Here is a 17147-nt window from a genome sequence, read left to right on the forward strand (position 1 = left end):
TTAATTCAGATTAATTTTCCTGAGGGTTCCTGTATAGATAAACCCACAGATCTTCAGTTTTCACACTCTGATACTTGATTATTAATGGGGATCACATTAAATGTAGAGTCCTACAAAAAGTGGAAACTAGTTGAATTACAAAGGATGAATATGAACAAATAGCACAAGTATTTAGGGACAAAATTAGAAAGGCCAATGCACAAAATGAGATTAAACTGGCTAGAGACATAAAGGGTAACAAGAAAACATTCTACAAATACATTAGAAGCAAGAGGAAGATCCAGGACAGAGTACGCCAGTTACTCAATGAGGGGGGGAAAAACCATAACAGAAAATGTGGAAATGGCTGGGGTGCTAAATGACTTCTTTGCTTCAGTTTTCACCAAGAAGGTTGGTGGCAATTGGACGTCTAACATAGTGAGTGTCAGTGAAAATGAGGCAAGACCAGAAGCTAAAATAGGGAAAGAACAAGTTAAAAATTACTTATACAAGTTAGATGTCTTCAAGTCACAGGGCCTGATGAAATGCATCCTACTCAAGGAGCTGACTGAGGAGATATCTGAGCCATTAGCAATTATCTTTGAAAAGTCTTGGAAGACAGGAGAGATTCCAGAAGACTGGAAAAGGGCAAATATAGTGCCCATCTACAAAAAGGAAAATAAGGACAACCAGGGGAATTACAGACCAGTCAGCTTCAGTTCTGTACCCAGAAAAATAATGGAGCAAATAATTAAGCAATCAATTTCCAAACATCAAGAATAAATAAGTAACAGTCAGCATGGATTTGTCAAGAACAAATCATGTCAAACCAACCTGATAGCTTTCTTTGGCTGGGTAACAAGCCTTGTGGATAGGGGGAGGTGGTAGACGTGGTATATCTTGACTTTAGTAAGGCTTTTGATACTGTCCTGCATGACCTTCTCTTAAACAAACGAGGGAAATACAACCTAGTTGGAGCTACTATGAGGTGGGTGCAAAAATGGTTGGAAAACCATTCCCAGAGAGTAGTTATCAGTGGGTCACAGTCATACTGGAAGGGCACAACAAGTGGGGTTCCGCAGGAATCCTTTCTGGGTCCGGTTCCGTTCAATATTTTCATCAATGATATAGAGCATGGCAGAGAGAGTACACTTATTAAGTTTGCGGACAATACTAAACTGGGAGGGGTTGCAAGTGCTTGGAGGATAGGATTATAATTCAGAATGATCTGGACAAACTGGAGAACTGGTCTGAGGTAAATAGGATGAAATTCAATAAGGACAAATGCAAAGTACTCCACTTAGGATGGAACAATCAGTTGCACATGTTCAAAATGGGAAATGACTGCCTAGGCAAGAGTCCTGAGGAAAGGGATCTGGGAGTCATAGTGGATCACAAGCTAAATATGAGTCAATGGTGAAATGCCATTGCAAAAAAAGCAAACATTATTCTGGGATGTATTAGCAGGAGTGTTGTAAGTAAGACACGAAAAGTAATTCTTCCGCTCTATTCCGCACTCATTAGGTCTCAACGGGAGTATTGTGTCCAGTTCTGGGTGCCACATTTCAGGGAAGATGTGGACAAATTGGAGAAAGTCCAGAGAAAAGCAACAAAAATGATTAAAGGTCTAGAAAACATGACCTGTGAGGCAAGGCTGAAAGAACTGGGTTTGTTTAGCCTGGAGAAGAGAAGACTGAAAGGGGACACAACAGCTTTCAAATATATAAAAGGTTGTTACAAGGAGGAGGGAGAAAAATTGTTCTCCTGAACCTCTGAGGACAGGACAAGAAGCAATGGGCTTAAACTGCAGCAAGGGAGGTTTAGGTTGGACATTAGGAAAAACTTCCTCACTGTCAGGGTCGTTAATTGCTGAAATAAATTGCCTAAGGTGGTTGTGGAATTTCCATCATTGGAGATTTTGAAGAGCAGGTTAGATAAACACCTGTCAGGGATGATCTAGATATTACTTAGTCCTGCCATGAATGCGGGGGACTGGACTAAATGGCCTCTCGAGGTCCCTTCCAGCCCTCTGATTCTAAATGAACAAAATGGTTTGTTAGCACAACTTCCTGTGGAAGTGTTAGCAGTACATATATCTTTGAACCCTGCTCGTATCCATGTACCATCCTTAATCTGTGTCACGCACACTGACACTTGGCTTCTGTCAGTCGGGCCATAGCTCTGCTACATAAAGAGGAGGGTTTCTTGCCATACACGGCTCAAAGGCACAGAGCATGAGCCCCACAAAACTATACAAAATCTCTGATCAATTCTTGTTTAAAATATTTATTTTTAAAAGATGCCAGTTTAATGAGACAAAACCCTCCTGGCTGCCATTTTGAGTCTTGGTGCTCATCCTTCCTAAGCAGGCTGCACTCTGACACAAGGCACTTTCAGAAGCAACTAGCGGTCCAGGCCAAAATCAAGGTCCCCTTGTTCTAAACACTGTACAAACTGTAGCTCATCAGGGCATCAGTTGTCTCCTGCTATCTGTGTAGACAAAACAGACAAAGGGGAAATGACTTGCACGAGGTCAGTGGAGAGCCAAGAATAGAAGCTAGGTTTTCTGACTCTCTATCCCACTCCCACTCTGTTGGACCAAATGCCTCTCAGCACTGGGCAAGATGACACGTGCGCAGCAAAAAGGCATGAAAGCCCGATCAGCTTGCAGGGAGACAGTGCAAACACTCGCTTGCTGACCTTGCATCTAGAGATGGGCGTGAACCACAGCACCAGATCCGAATGCCTCCAGACTGGAGGAAAGCTGGGATCAGCATCCAGACCCCATGGCTGGGCCTGTCTGGCCGGATCAAACCAAAATCTCAATCCCCTCAGACTTTGGGTACCAGTTTTACAGTTGATCGTGATTTATGGTCACATCGTGCATGCCCATATTACATGCCTGGAAGATACAGAGCAGTGAGCTTCTTTTGTTTGGGTCTCCTAGCCCAAGGGCTGAAATATTAACACTGTTGCAGCACTCGTTTCAGTGGCTGTGGCTTTTTCTTTTAGTGCTGGGCAAAAATTTTCAGACTAAATATTTTTTTTCACCAAAAAAAAAATATAATAAGAATAATGCAGATTCAGGTCAACAGAAACACTCCACAAATTTGTGGCTAAGTTGCCAAATGTTTTGATTTAAAAAATGCTAAAGGGACTGAAATGCTTCATTTTGACATTTTCAGAATAAAAGGTTTTGATTTTTTTCCATTCAAAACAAATGGAATTTCAAATTTGATTTCAATTTTATTTTTTAAAAAGGTTAAAACCTAAAAAGCCTCAAAAATTCAATGAAACATTTAATTCAACCTAAACTGGTGATGGGGCTGAGGTGGAGTGCCTCGGGGCTGGCTGATGATCAGAAAGATGCTACAGACAAGGGGCTTAGACACTCCTGCAAAGCGCTTCATGTTTCAGTGCAAATATCTGCTGCTTGTTGAAAGGCTGGCGCAGAGGGCTGAGTGTACACACAGGGGCGGAAAGGGACCTCATGTTTCTGGGCAACTTTCCCAGGTTCTTTGATTGATCTCCCCTCGTGACCACTCCCATGTGCCAGCTACACACCAAGACAGAATGGGTCCAACGGAGGGAGAGGCCCCACGCAGAGGTTCCCCATTAAAAGAGGAAGAGGGACCTTAAGCGGGGCAGTCAATAAGTAGTCAAAAGACCACAGGCCAAACCTGTATTGCCAGATGCTATTGAACGGCCCCGAAATATTTTTATTGACTGATTATCATTATTTTGTTGTTGTTTTATTATTTTCTCTGGACCTGGACTATAGAAAGAAAATTTGGACCAAGACATTTGGACCTTGGCAAAAATAATTGACTACGCTGTTGTAAAATATGAGTGACCAAAGGGCAGAGCACAGCCTAGGGCTCGCTGCCAGGGAATGGTGCCAGGTGGTAGGGCCTAGTCCAGGACCATGCTGTGTTAGGTGCTGTACAAACACAGAGGCAATTCCTGCTCCAAGGAGCTCACAGCTAAGTAACTTCTTGTTCTCTTGCTCCCTCTTCCCACGGCCCTCAAAGCCCCCATCAAATCCCCTTTCACACAGTACATCTGCCTCCCAGCTCCCCCTGGAGCACCCACTGACCTGAAGCCTGACTCTCTCCCTTTCTCCCATCTCTTTCTCCCTCTCACGTGCAGGCTAGGGACAACTTTGTGTCTTCCTTCCCCGTAGGCAGGGAGTGGGGGCAGATGACTGGATCTGGGGGGAAGGGGTGTTTGGGGATGTGAAGATATAGATATTTTGGGGAAGTTGGGTGTTGGAGGTGTAGATCTGAGCGGTGGTGATGATTTTGTGGGGGTGGAGTTGGTGACTGTGGGTGCAGATTGGGACTATGCCGGGATCCCTGCAGAGAATGCAGCCTAGAATCGGTGCATTTTGTTGGAAGGGGGAACGTGGGTGGGAGAGGGGCATGGATGTCTGGTCTTAGGAGGCAGTAGCAGGAGCGGTGGGTTTCGTGGGTGGGGACTTGGGGGTGCGGGCATGTTCTGGGGGCGGGGCAGCTGCGGGTTGGTTTCCCTTCCCGCTAGTGCGATAACGAAGGGCGGGAGTCTTGCCGGGGTCGAGCGGGTGCGCCCCCCCTCCGGGGCGGGGCAGCGCAGCGCAGAGTGAGCCTGCCAGCTGGCCCGGCCCGGCCCGGCCCGGCGCTCTCCCTCCGGATTCCTCCTTCCTTCCTTCCTTCCTTCCTTCCCGGCCGGGGCTCGGCCTCTCCGCCCGCCCTCCCCGGACACTCCTCCGGCGGGGCGGGGCGGGGGCGTTTCCGTGCCGCCCCCCGGCTCCGTCCAGCCTCCCTCCTTGCAGCCCGGCTGGCTTCGGGTCCTTCCTTTTCCCTCCGCACGCGCCCGAGCCCGAGCCCGGCAGCCGCAGCTCTGCAGGCACCGGCCGGCTCGGCTGAATTCATGCCCCGGTGCCGGTGCTAAGGGGCGGGAGCGCTACGCTGCGCTGAGCTGCGGCGGCTGCACCCAGGGGCCTGCGCAGGTCCGGAGGGAGCCACTGCTGCTGCGGGGAGCCGCGCGGGGCCGGGCAGCTCCTCTCCGCTCCGGCCAAGTGGCTGCTGGGGCGAACGAGGTGCGGCGCTGCGCGGAGCCCGGCATGACCCTCAAGTCGAGCCGGGGCGAGCGCGAGAGCAGCATGCGGACTGCGCTCTCCGACCTCTACCTGGAGCACCTGCTGCAGAACCGGCCCAAGCCCGAGGTACCGCACGGGCGGGGCGGGGCGGCGCGGGGTGGGGGCCGGGCCTGCAGAGCCTGTGGCGGGCCGTTAGCAGCCAGGCACCGACCACACTGGTGGGATTGGGCCGGGGGGCGGTGGAGAAACCGCCGGCCCAGGGCCGGGACGCTTTCCGTTGGGGGGCTCGGGCTTCCCTCCCCCAGAGCAGGCGAGGGGCGGCATATAAAGCGCTGGGCTGTCACAGGATCTGTGCCCCTTCTCCCAAGACCTTAGGGAAGGTGGAGGAGAAGTCGCCACAATCCCCCGCCCTCCAGGGTTCAAACCCCTGTTCGGGAAAGATGCAATGAAAATGCTAGTTCTGGATCTAAGCTTGGTCTGCTCTGGGGGTGCCTGACAAGGGCTGAGCACATCCAGACGATGGCCCCATTCATTTCCCCCATTTCATAGCAGCCAGGGCCAGGGCAGTTATTTAACATGGAGGGGAGATGGGCCGAAGGTCCTGCAGTGCCTTTTCGAGAGAGGGTTTTGTGCCAGCCCTCGCACCCTGTCTGACTCAATCTGAGTGACCAGTGCAGCATCTGAGATGCCAAAGCGGCTGGCCGGAGGCAGCTGCGTCCCAGCAGCGGATGCGCAGTGGAGGCACTTCAGACACACCGCAGAGCATGTGCCCTGGGCAGCACCAGTCAGAAGTGCAGGAGGGAAAGCAAACAGCTGTGACAGAACAAATGCAACCAGCTCCACTTTCCACAGCCTCTGCGAACAGGGGCTCTCCTGAGCTTTGCACTCTGGGCTCTTCCGTTCTTCTTCGGCAAAGGTCCTGGAGACAGCAGAGGCAGGCAGTCCCTGCGGTGAGAACGCATCACCAAGTAAAGACGCGAACAGCTCCCTAGCGGGGCATGTTTAGTCAGTTCTTGTTAACCCAGCTGGTGCTTCCAATAAATGCAGATGTATTTATTACAGTGCCAGGCCAAATCACCCCACAGCAGAGGGCATCCGGTCCTTAGCTACGTGCTCTGAATGAGGCGTGGGGAAGGTGCACTAGCTACTAACTTTGCTGGGGTAAAATTGATGTGACCAAGCAGTTTGGTGTACATTGTGGTACAGCACCAATCACATTCCACTTCCCTCCCTACTGCTGGCAAAGCAGGGGCAAATAATGGCTGGCGCATGGCACTGGGAGCTAGGCCTGGGGTCTTTCCGGGATCTCCCAGCGTGAATTTGGCATGTCTGAACCTCTGTATGCGCCATCTGCAGAATGGGGATAACGATCCCTCTCCTGGTGTGCTGTATTATTGCAGAGTCTCTCGTTTCTTGTTCCCTCCAGCTCTCTGGCCCTCGGAGAGTTATGCCGCATGTTTCACCTTTTCGGTGATGTCACCGAAGGCGAGACTGGCTTCAGCAGCGGGTGGGGTTCACAGCTACTCTTGATAACACCGTGCAGTTAGAACAACAGTTCACTCACCTCCCATCCCAACCCCTCCCGCTGGGCTGGCAGAGACCACCGTCCTAACCCTACTCTTGCTTGCTCTGCTGTGAATCGGAAGTGACTCTGTTGAAGATAGCGGCGTTAGAGCTGTGTGAAACGGGTGGTGTGAGTGGGATGGGGGGTTAGAGCTGGGGGTGCTGCAGCTGAAGATCCCTGAGCAGCGGGGACTGTACTCGGTGTTACTCTGAAGCTGCCTCCCCGGCTGACATGGGGGCAGCATTGATCCGTTATGGGGCCCACAGCCAAAGAGACAGTGAGGAAAACCTAATTTGGGAAGGAGGTGATAGTCAGTGTCCTTAGATCTCTGCCTGGGGCTGGCAGGGAGCTGAGGGCCTGACAGCTGTACCTGAATCTCACTAACCGCCTGCTCTGGTTCCCTGTTGCCATCAGGCTGCAGCACCTCATGGGTGGCTCTCCTCTCAGGGTGGTTAGGAGCTGGGAGGTGGGGGCCTGTGAAGATGATTTGACCCTGGGTTGGGTCCGGTAGCTGCCGGGTGGGAGGAGTAAAGCTTCAGCTCCAGGCTCACAAGAGGCTGAGGCTTGCTCTTGTTTTTGCTGCAAAGTTGTAGCTGGTCTGAACTGGAACTGCCTGTCACATGAGCTGATTCAGCGGTGGAGCAACCTCTGGCAGGCAGGTCCCCGCCTCAGGCTGGAGGAGATGTGGCTAAATGTGGCAATCGGTTTTAGCCGTGGGAAACCGGGGCAGGCCAATCTTGCACGTGCCTCTTACCTAATTCCTGCTCCTGAGACAGTGTCGTTGTGCCGCAGGCTTCACGCATGACAGCACTGGCTGAATGGCAGGGGAATTGGTTGAGAAAACATCTGCAGTGTCTCCCCAGCTTCAGCACCATATCATCAGCTGCTGTAAATTGGGGTAGCTCCCGTACAGTCAATGAGGCTATGGCAATTTACATCAGCTGAGGATCTGGCCCTTTTCCCCCAGAAGCATCCAGAAATCTCAGCACTGTCAGGGTTTTAGAAAGGAGGGGTACAGCTTCCAGGCTGCAGAGCTGCACAGTTGAGCAGTGGCTGCTTCTCTTTTTAAACCCACAGACGCAGGGAGGAAATTGGAGACCAGATGGAAACTTTATCCTTAACCGACCCTGTTGTGCAATAAACCAATAGAAAGGAACACAGCCACCCCTCCAAAGTCTGAGCTGACACATCAACCTTGCACTCTGGAGTCTCTCTCTCTTTGGTGGCTGAAATCTGGCATCGGGATGAAAGCTGAATTATCTTGTGTGGAAGGTGGGATTTGGTATTTAAGTCAAACCAAAGAAACTGTCACATTTCCACCACACTGGGAACCCACAGCCAGCTCTGCAGTGGGTGTATATTGTTGTGGCTTCATGGACCTCAGTGGAGTTCTGACCGTTTATTCCCACTCTCCTTTCTATGCCCTGTTCTGGATCGGCATGTCCCTTTAGGAGCCAGAGCTAGGGTGATGCAAGGGACGTGCAATTGTTGTGAAATCCCTGTGGGGCTGGAGGGTGAAAGGCATAAACAGCAGGGCTGATGGTGAGCTGGGATGGCAGAGGGCTGTTTGGTTTTTTTCTTAAAGGTCTCCTGACGTGTGTCAGGACATCTGGGACGGGCCTTCGCAGGGGCTCCTGGAGGGGGTTTTGTATTTCCCAGCCCACAAATCAAACTTTGTCTTGTCACCAAGACCTAGCTTTTAGGATTAAAAGTGCTGTCAATAATAGTTCGGTCCCCGTGGGCCCCTTGCTGGATTCCAGTGCTGGGTGGGAGCGGTGAAGGGACATGGTCCCTGGCCCCTTTTGCCCTGATTCTTAACCCTTTCACCTGCACTTACTGCCATGGGCATGTTGGTTTGGTTTCCATGGCTTCTGTTGGCTTTGTGCTGCTGCCTCTTCTCAGCCCAGTGCTCTTCCCACCTCTCGACCCGTTAAACCAGGGAGCCCTGTCCCCGTCCACCACACCACTCCTGCTGCAGTCACGTGCAGACAGAGGAGATGATTGCGAAGGGCTGGCTCTTTGGAAAGGTCCCTGTTGTTGCCTCCAGATAAACCCTTGTTATCTGCCCTCCACCCAGTGGCCAGATGGCGGGGAAGGTGTGGGGGAGGTTTCTGCTGCCTTTGTGCTCAGTTAGTGGGTCCCCAGGGGAGGGGGGTGAGGGGCAGAGGAGACTGGCTGGGTTGTGCTATTGTGCTTGTGCCTGTGCCCTTGACACACTTGGCTCGTGCGGGCTTGGCTGGCCCCATGGCACTATGGGAGGTTGGCGTTGTCCCAGGTGGAGGCCAGGGTTCTGGGACGTGTGGCCGTTGCTGTGTCTCTTGCTGAAGCGTGCAGGGCAGCGATGGAGAAAGGTGCCAGGTTGGCTGCCCGGGGGACCCTCCGTCCCGGGATCTGAGTGGCTGCCCAAGAGGGTATTTGCATCCGGCAGAAGGCGAATGGAGGCCCCTGGAGGCAGAGCTAGGGTAAGCACGGCGCCAAAGCTTGCCCTGCCAGCCGGCCTCAGCCTTGAGCTGGCGGCTCTGGCGAGCTGCCCCAGGGGAGTTCGGTCTCCATTGCCTGTTTGTTCTTTGGCCTCTGCTGGGGCTGCTGTGAAGGGGAGCCTGTGAAAAGGAGAGGCTGCGCGATGGCTACTAGCCAGGATGGGCAGAGATGCAGCTTGTGCTCTGGGGGTCCCTAGCCTCTGCCTGCCAGAAGCCAAGTGTGGACGAGGGGCTGGATCACTCGCTGATGGCCTGTTCTGTTCATTCCCTCTGAAGCACCTGGCATCGGCCGCTGTCGGAAGACAGGACCCTGGGCTGGATGGACCATTGGTCTGACCCTGTATGGCCGTTCTCATGTGCCAATGGTGGTGATGGCTTGTAGGCTGCTTGGTCCGGTGGTCTTGGGCTGGGATCCACCAAACACCCAAGGCAGGAGCTTCCAGTCACTGCTGGCCTGGCCTGGGTTTGAAGTGGGGACCTCAATGCGAAGAGCTCTATGTCCATTTAGCCATCCCCTTCCCCTGCATGTGTCTACTAGGGCTCTTGGCTGACAGCTGCGGTGTCGTGCTGGGCCATGGCCTGAGGCAGTGAGGCAGTGGGGAGGGGGCTATGAGGGGAGCAGGCTGGATGTTTGCATTTGGCTTGTGCATTGTAGCCTGCTCATGTCTGCAGCTGGCTGAGCAGTGATCCTTGCCTGGAGGGGCACCCTAGAGAGACCTAGGCCTCTTTGATCTCGTTTGTCTCCGCACAGCTGTGCCCTTGGCTCCCTGTGCAGCACTGAGCCAGCATTGCCCCGAGTGATTTTATATCTGCCCTTGTCAGCCAGGGTTTCCTACAGGAGTCCTGGTCTTTCAGCGCAAGGTGACCTGAAGAAGCAACCAAGAGTGAAGCAGGTAGTGGAGGCAGATGGCCCCCAGCCTCTTTCAGGGGGCAGGGGATTAGCAAAGCGGGCCAAGGAGCAAAACGGCTCAGGCTTGATCTTCGGACAAGGACGAGGCTTTTCCAATGATCTAATTCCTGTGCAGTTGATGTCTGATTGCCTGCCCGTGTGTTCCCTGCCTTCTGCAGCTGGGCCAGGCTGCAGCAGTGGTGATGGTGGCATTTGGCTGGAGGAGCCAGCCTGGGGTCTGGTTCAGCCCCTTTTAGAAATAGGGGTCCCCTGCAAAATTCAGATCTGGGTCTTAGACACTCTGGAGCTTGGTGTCCAGATCCAGGGGTTTGACCTTCCAGTTGGCCTGTGTTGCTCTCGGTGGGATGCCCAGGGCGGGGTTGGTACACTCGGTGGCTGAGTGATGCATTGCTTCTCCTATCCCTTGGAACGTGGAACCTCAGCCAAGTGGCCCTAGCAGGGCACTTTTCCACCGGCACGCCCGATGCTGCCTGGCCCATCTGCAAAGCACCATCAAAGCCACTTTCTACATAGTAGCAACTCCTGGTGCTCCCACCTCTGCCACCCACTACATGGCTATTCCACTGACCTCTGTCATCCCAGAGGACTGGAGCCTGGATCTCCCATGTGGCACAAGGTGAACCTGGGCTCTGACCTGGCCTGGATCCCATTTTCCAGCGAGATACTGCAGTAACCCTTGTTATCTCTGCCTGGATTCTGCTGAGCTGGTGTTCAGTCTGTATTTTCACTTCAGCTGGCTCCTCGCTGTGCTCTCTGAACTCTGAGCCCTGCTGCAGATGTTTCCTCTCCCTCTCAGGGATTTGAGAGCCGAGCGTAAGCAGCTGGCTCTGCCAGATCGTCGTCCTGACTCTGAAAGGGTCGAGAGGTCATAGGGCAAACGAAGCCAAAGCAGCAGAACAACAAGGCTGCATGTGCGTGCTAGGCAGGAGGTTTACACGGAACAGACTGGGGCACGGTCCCTGTATAGGGTTGCATCAGCCTGAGCCAGTCCTTAGACACGATCCCTTAGGGCTTTTGTTTCAGTCCACCCTAGGGCACCCCAATACGTGGGTCAGGCCTTGAAAAACGAGGAGATTGGCTTCCCAATAACGCGATTTAATACGAATAACACCTTTCGGGTCTTTATATTTGGCTTGGTTTTTAAGTCTTTACGAGGTTACCTTTTCGAAGCTTTCTTAGGGACCACCAGGGCTAGCAATGTACTTAGCTGAGTTTCTCCCATGCTTACGAGACTCCAGCAGCTGGGGCTTTGAGAAACGCACCGAATATTGCAAGCCTCATGAGACTTGTCAACACAGCGCCTGCTTTGCATGACAGGTCTCTTTCTTAACCCATAGCTCCAATTGCTTTTCTCCTCTCCTGATGCCTGGACGTCAGCCCTGGGGAACCTCCTTCATTTCAAGTGCATAAGGTAGAAAAAAGATGACCTACAAGGGTTAGAGCTCCTCTTTAACTCCTGCCTGGCTGGTCCTGGCTGTGGTAGCCCCTTGGAGTGTTGATGATGGCACTTCAAAGAGGATGTATCTGGGGTTGTATTAGCCTCATTGTGCCAGTGGTAAAGCAGTTAGTATGCCTGTCTCCTCTGCCCTCCCCTTGGTCCAGCTCAGCCTCCCTGTGTCCCTCTGCCTCACCACCTCTCTGTCTCCTTTTAGATTCAGCCAAAACCCTCTTTTTCCACCCTCGCCTAAACCCCCCTCTGCCAAGGCCAGTCTGTGGGTCAGTCAGCAGCAGGGAATGTGCAAGCAGCAGCTTAATCCCTCTGAGATGAGACCCAACTCTCCCACGATGCTTCTGTGCACCAGCTGTGCAGGACCTGCAGTCTCTCCTGACTCCCTGGTCTCAGTCTCAGTTGTCACTAGTGGGCCAATGGGAGCTGGGAGTAGGAGTGGGGTGCTCCCTTGTCCTGGCCATAATACAAGTGTGCACTTTCTTTTGCACTAAAGCTCCTCCCGTAGAATCCGCTGATGTTGTTCTTCACTTCCTGACCTAAACTGTTGTGCGGTATTGCTATGCTCTGTGAAACAGCTGCTGTGCTCCACCCCAGAGATGGCTGCATTTCAGTGGGAGGTGAAGTGATCCAGTATATTTGAGAGTTCATAACATTTCGTAGATTGCAAGGTTAGAAGGGATCACTGTGATCATCTAGTCTGACCTCCTGTATAGTATGGGCCAGAGAACTTCCTCAAAATAATTTCTAGAGCAGATCTTTTAGAAAAATATCCAGTTTTGATTTTAAAATTGCCAGTGATGGAGAATCCCCCACAACCCGCAGTAAATTGTTCCAGTGGTTAATTACTCTCATTGTTAAAAATGTATCCTTTATTTCCAGCCTGAATTTGTCTAGCCTCAACTTCTGGTTAGACTTTTCTTTGCTAGACTGAAGAGCCCAGGATTAAATATTTGTTTCCCATGTTAGTACTTACATACTGGGATCAAGTCACCCCTTCACCTTCTCTTTAAGCTGAATAGATTGAGTTCCCTGAGTCACTGTATGGCTTGATTTCTTATCCTTTATTCAGTCTCATGGTGCTTATCTGACCCCTCTTCAATTGATCAACATCCTTCTTGAATTGTGGGCACCGGAACTGGATCGAGGATTCCAGCAGTGGTTGCACCAGTGCCAAATACAGAGGTAAAATCACTTCTCCACTCCTGCTGGAGATTCCCCTGGTTATCTCTCCGGCCAGCATCAGGCCTTTTGGTTGTAGTGTCCCATTGGGAGCTGATTAAAAAAGATTCAGGGCCGTGGGGGATAGAGTCGATGCTTTCCAGGCCTGTGTCCCCCGCCTGTAAGCGTGGCCTGCGTTCTTTGTTCCTAGGTGCAGACCTTTACTTTGAGCTGTATTAAAATGCATATTGTTTACTTGTGCCCTGGGCAGTTTGCTGGACTGTCTGGGTGACATGACTGTCAGCGGAGCCCACTGCACTGTGAGGGGGCTGGTTCTCTTGCACTGAGCAGGGGTTCAGCACCCGTCACCTTCTGGCCAGGGCGTTTTGCCCTGTGTTCCTTTGTTTCCTGAGCGCTGCTGACTGGAATGTGCTGCTTTGCTGAGCCTGGCGTTTGAGGGCTGCTGACGTGCTGCGTCATGGAAGCCAAGGAGCGATAAGGGGAAGCCCTGCTGACTCGGCTGCCCTGGCAGGCACTTTGAACTCAGACTGGGGCCACAGTGAGACTTCCTCCAGCTTCCCAAAGGTCACCGCCAGCTCTGCTGGAGAATGCAAACAGGGAGCAGCATGTTGGCTCCCCGCCTCAGACCCCCTCCCTTCCTGCTCCTGTGTGTCCAGCAGACCCAGGGCAATTTCTCCGGGCGTCTTTCCTGATCTCCCGTCGTCTCTGCTCCCTGAATCCAGGAGCATCTGGTTGTCTCTCTGCCTCCTCCACCTGGATTGCAGACCCAGCCCCCATCGGCTGTTCTCCCTTCCACCCTGAGCAGGGCTTTGCTGGGTCTGTAGCTCGGCCACGCGCGACCTGGGGCTGGGCTGCAGGATCCGTGGCCTAAACGTATTTAACAAAGTTGGCAGGAGCAAGCCGCTGGGCTCTTTTTAATTTCTAGGAGAAGATTTTTGGGGCTTTTCAAAGGCAGCTTCTTTAAAAATAGATCTGGTGCCCTCCCCTCTCTGCCGATGCCCGACAGCTCCCCTGGGAATCCAGTCCTGGCATCTGCACAGCTCTGCCAGTGCCCCAGAGTTCCGATTTCCAGCACCAGCCTCTGCCCCCAGTTCTGCCAGCAAAGCCTCTAAACGCCCCCCTTGCTTCCAGGCGGGGCTCCGCATGTCTCTGCTGCTGCAGCTCAGTCCTAGCTCAGATTCTCCTCTAAGCACGGGACTCCAGAAGCTGGGGCTTCTGACCAAGACATCCAATATGGCCAGACTTGAGATAAAACCAACAGAGTTGGTAACGTTGCAATGCACCTCAAACCTGACCCACGGCCATTCTCTTCCTCTGCCCCATTCCAGTCCTGGCACCCAACACAGCTCCACTAACAGCTCCTGTTTGAGCCCTGGGCTCCCCACACAGCTCTGCCAGTGTGTACCTCAGTCCTGGAGTTTGCCCCCACGCCCCGTTTGCTATTGCAGTCCCAGTCCTTCTTGTGCAGCGTCTGCTAGCGCGTGCTCAGTTGCAGTGTGGTTTTGTGGTGCACATGAATGTGAAGTGAGTGTGTGTGTGTGGGTGAGGGGCTCATTGCTACGCCCCTACGCATGCACGCTTGAAGACAGGAAGGAAGCTACACCCAGCTGACTCTGCACTCTCTGTGTGCAAGGCTGGTTCCAAAACAGGCCCGGTCCACACTAGAAGCTGTTGTCCATATAGCAATGCTCGTTGGAATGTGATTTGTGATGCTTCTATCTGGCAAAAGCCCTAGCGCGTAGACAGGATAAAAAAATGCTTTTGTTGGTATTGCTTATTTCATTCACCAAACCATAAATGATACCAGCAATGGCACTTTGATGCTGGTATCAGCTGCATTTATGCTATATCAACACACTTTTCCCAGTGTAGATATGTCCTTATTGTTTACCCCTAAGGTGAAATGAGGGAAGGGTGCAAGCAAGGTGTCAATTAAGCTGTGGAGGAATCCAAAGTCAGTTTAAAAACAAAGAACCAAATATCAAGGGAACTAGAGAAAAACAATTTCGCCCCAGAGTCTGAACCTATGTTTCTGAATGTGTTTTGCAACTGGGATTGAGCATGGGTGGTGTGGAACAGAGCGGCGTTGGTGGAAGAATCAGCTGGTGGAAGAGAACTTTTGAGTTCAGAGCAGAAATGTCCTAAGACAAATAGATGTAAGAGCAAGGCACAGGGTGATCTCTGTCTCCTAGATTTGTCCCAGATCATGTGTTGGAGCTGGAGAGGTTCTGTATCACACACTAGCACAGTTTGTGTCTTTGTCCTCCCCAGTGGCTAACCCGCAGAGGAAGATAAAGAGTCTGCTACTGCTATAGTCTAGGGGAGTTATTCTAGTAATTCAAGTGGTAGAGGCTTATGCTTTTAGCACTGAAGGTCTCAAGTTCAAATCCTACTCATAGCCCAAGCAAGGTCAGTTATACTTGCGTGATTAATAGAAGCCTGCTGGCTTCTTGAAAAGATTATGTTGTGCCATCTCTTTTAAAAATCCTGTGTAATTTGTGGGGGTCCTGTGAGATCTCACATCCTGGGACACAAGCAAAGTGCGGCGCATGGTCTGTGTAGCTGGCCGCCATCTTGGACTCTTCCTGGGCAAGGAGAAAATCCCTGCATCAAAGCTTCTTGCAGAGGGTGTCCCGTCGGGGGACTGGCTGGAGCTATGCCAGCCTGGGAGTCAGGAGTTGGGCACAGCAGGTGGGAAGGATCCAAGATGGCTGGTTTGGGCTATTAGTTTAGTGGACAGTGGTGCCGACTCCCCAGGGCCTGGTGGGAGAGCAGAACCTGTGAGGGTGCTAGAGACTGCAGGCATGGCGGGGGCAGGCCACGCCACGTGAGATGATACCATGTGCAAAATCACTGCAGCAGGAGTAAAGCTGACAAGAGCCATGATCATTTCCTTTTGTGAGCTGGCCAGCACTCCTGATCTGAGCTCCTGTAGGAGGGGAAACGTGACCTGGGGGGCTTCTCACACCTGCCTTTCCTCTAGCCCCTGCTGCAAAGAGGCAGGGTTCCCTACGTATTAACTATGAAAGCATCTTGCCGCCTCAGCACCAGAAGAGGTTAGTGGGCTTGGTCCTGGCCAGGGCTGCTCTCTGTTAAGGAAGCAGGAAAATCAGTGGACTAATATCTAATGAGGAACAGCTGGGAGTGTTTGCCTTCTGGGGGGTGCTGGGAGCTGGCTGAGCACAGGCAGGGAGCTGCACGGGCAGGGCTCATTGCAGGGTTATGGACTGTGGGGACGTTGCAGGTCAGCTGCTGGTCAGGATTCAGGTGTTTGGCTCAGGACTGGAATCGTAGAGGAGGCTGCAGGGCTGAAATGAGGAATGGCTGGCGCTTGTAGCATGCACTCTGAGAGAAACCTGCGCGCCGAGGTTCTTTCCCAGTGTGCCGCGCCAGGCCAGCCAAGGGCCCAAGTGGTGTCATTGCCTTGACTTCAGTGTTGTGGGGCCTACTTTGTCCCAGGATGAATCTGGCCCTTTGCGCGCTGTTAACCGATTTCTGCTGATGCTTTGTGTGACATCCTCCATCCCAAGGATTACTAAGTCTCCAGAGCTTTGTGCATGTGATCTGCGGCCTGGCTTTGTGATAGTTCCTCTTTGCATCTGCTTACCGGCCCGCAGAAAGCTGCACTCTCCTGGGCCCAGGTGGGCCACGGGGAGGCAGAATGCTGTCGGGAGGTGTCTCTGGCTGGGCAGGCCGATTGTGGGTTTGCTTTTGGCATCCAAGCAATGGAGGGATTGTCTGGAATCGAGCTGCAATGAGCAAGCGGCTCTTGTGGTGCATCTTTTCTTAAGTCGGGAAAAGAGGGCTGCTCGTTTCACATTATTCACTGCTGCTGTGCAGAGCACATGGGTGCTGAGCTTGCTCCTCCCGCCCCACAGCAGGGCCTGCCTGCAGCAGGAAATTGGAAAGATGGAGAGATTCTTATCAGCTGTCTCCTTCCCCCTGGGGTCCTCCTCTCCTTGCTCCCTTCTCTTCGCCATCTGACAGCCAACATGCTTGTCACTGGTGGGGAATTCAAGTGTTTCTGGCTGGTGGTGGGGCTTGAACCCCCTCTGCTGCACTGCCTGACCGGATCCGTCTCTGTCCTAGCCAATGTCCTGCTCAGAGCTTTCAGCACTGCAACTGTGGCGTCAGTGGGTCATGACCAGGATGGCCCAAGAGCCCTGAAGCTGCTGGAGACCAGCAGGGAGCCTGAAAAGCACCCCAAAAGCCTTGAGCTTCGGCAAGCCCGGTCCTTTCACAAAGCAGGACCCAGGCGGCAGGCGGGGAGATGTTCAGTTTGTGCTGTGGGTACGTTTACAAAAGCTGGCCTTGCGGGGATTAGTTCAGGCTGTTCCCATGTTCCCCAGTGACCCAGGGATCCGTTCTTTAACCATGCATGTGCTGCCTGAAAAGTACCTCCATCTAGGCCTGTTAACTTGTGACCATATGAGAGGCTGTACAGACGTCCCTGCTGGACAGGCTGTCATAGGTGGGTACTGCAGGAGTTACAGGCGAGTTCTAGGACT

The 17147-nt window shown here is 52.6% G+C and overlaps 1 protein-coding gene across 2 annotated transcripts in view; it reads left to right on the forward strand.

The window, feature by feature from the left end:
- Positions 1–4828: 4828 nt before the first annotated feature.
- The window catches only part of MPP1 (MAGUK p55 scaffold protein 1), a 32852-nt gene continuing 20533 nt past the window's right edge, over positions 4829–17147 (forward strand). For both annotated transcript variants that reach the window (XM_067548549.1, XM_067548550.1), the window contains exon 1: positions 4829–5182. In XM_067548549.1, coding sequence (XP_067404650.1) covers positions 5081–5182 — 102 coding nt within the window. In that variant the 5' untranslated portion in view covers positions 4829–5080. The remainder of the gene's footprint in view (positions 5183–17147) is intronic.

This window comes from Emydura macquarii, unplaced genomic scaffold (assembly GCF_026122565.2).
Source record: "Emydura macquarii macquarii isolate MOO-44397 ecotype Brisbane River unplaced genomic scaffold, CSIRO-AGI_Emac_v2 contig_1253, whole genome shotgun sequence".
In the NCBI taxonomy this organism is placed as follows: Eukaryota; Metazoa; Chordata; order Testudines; family Chelidae; genus Emydura; species Emydura macquarii.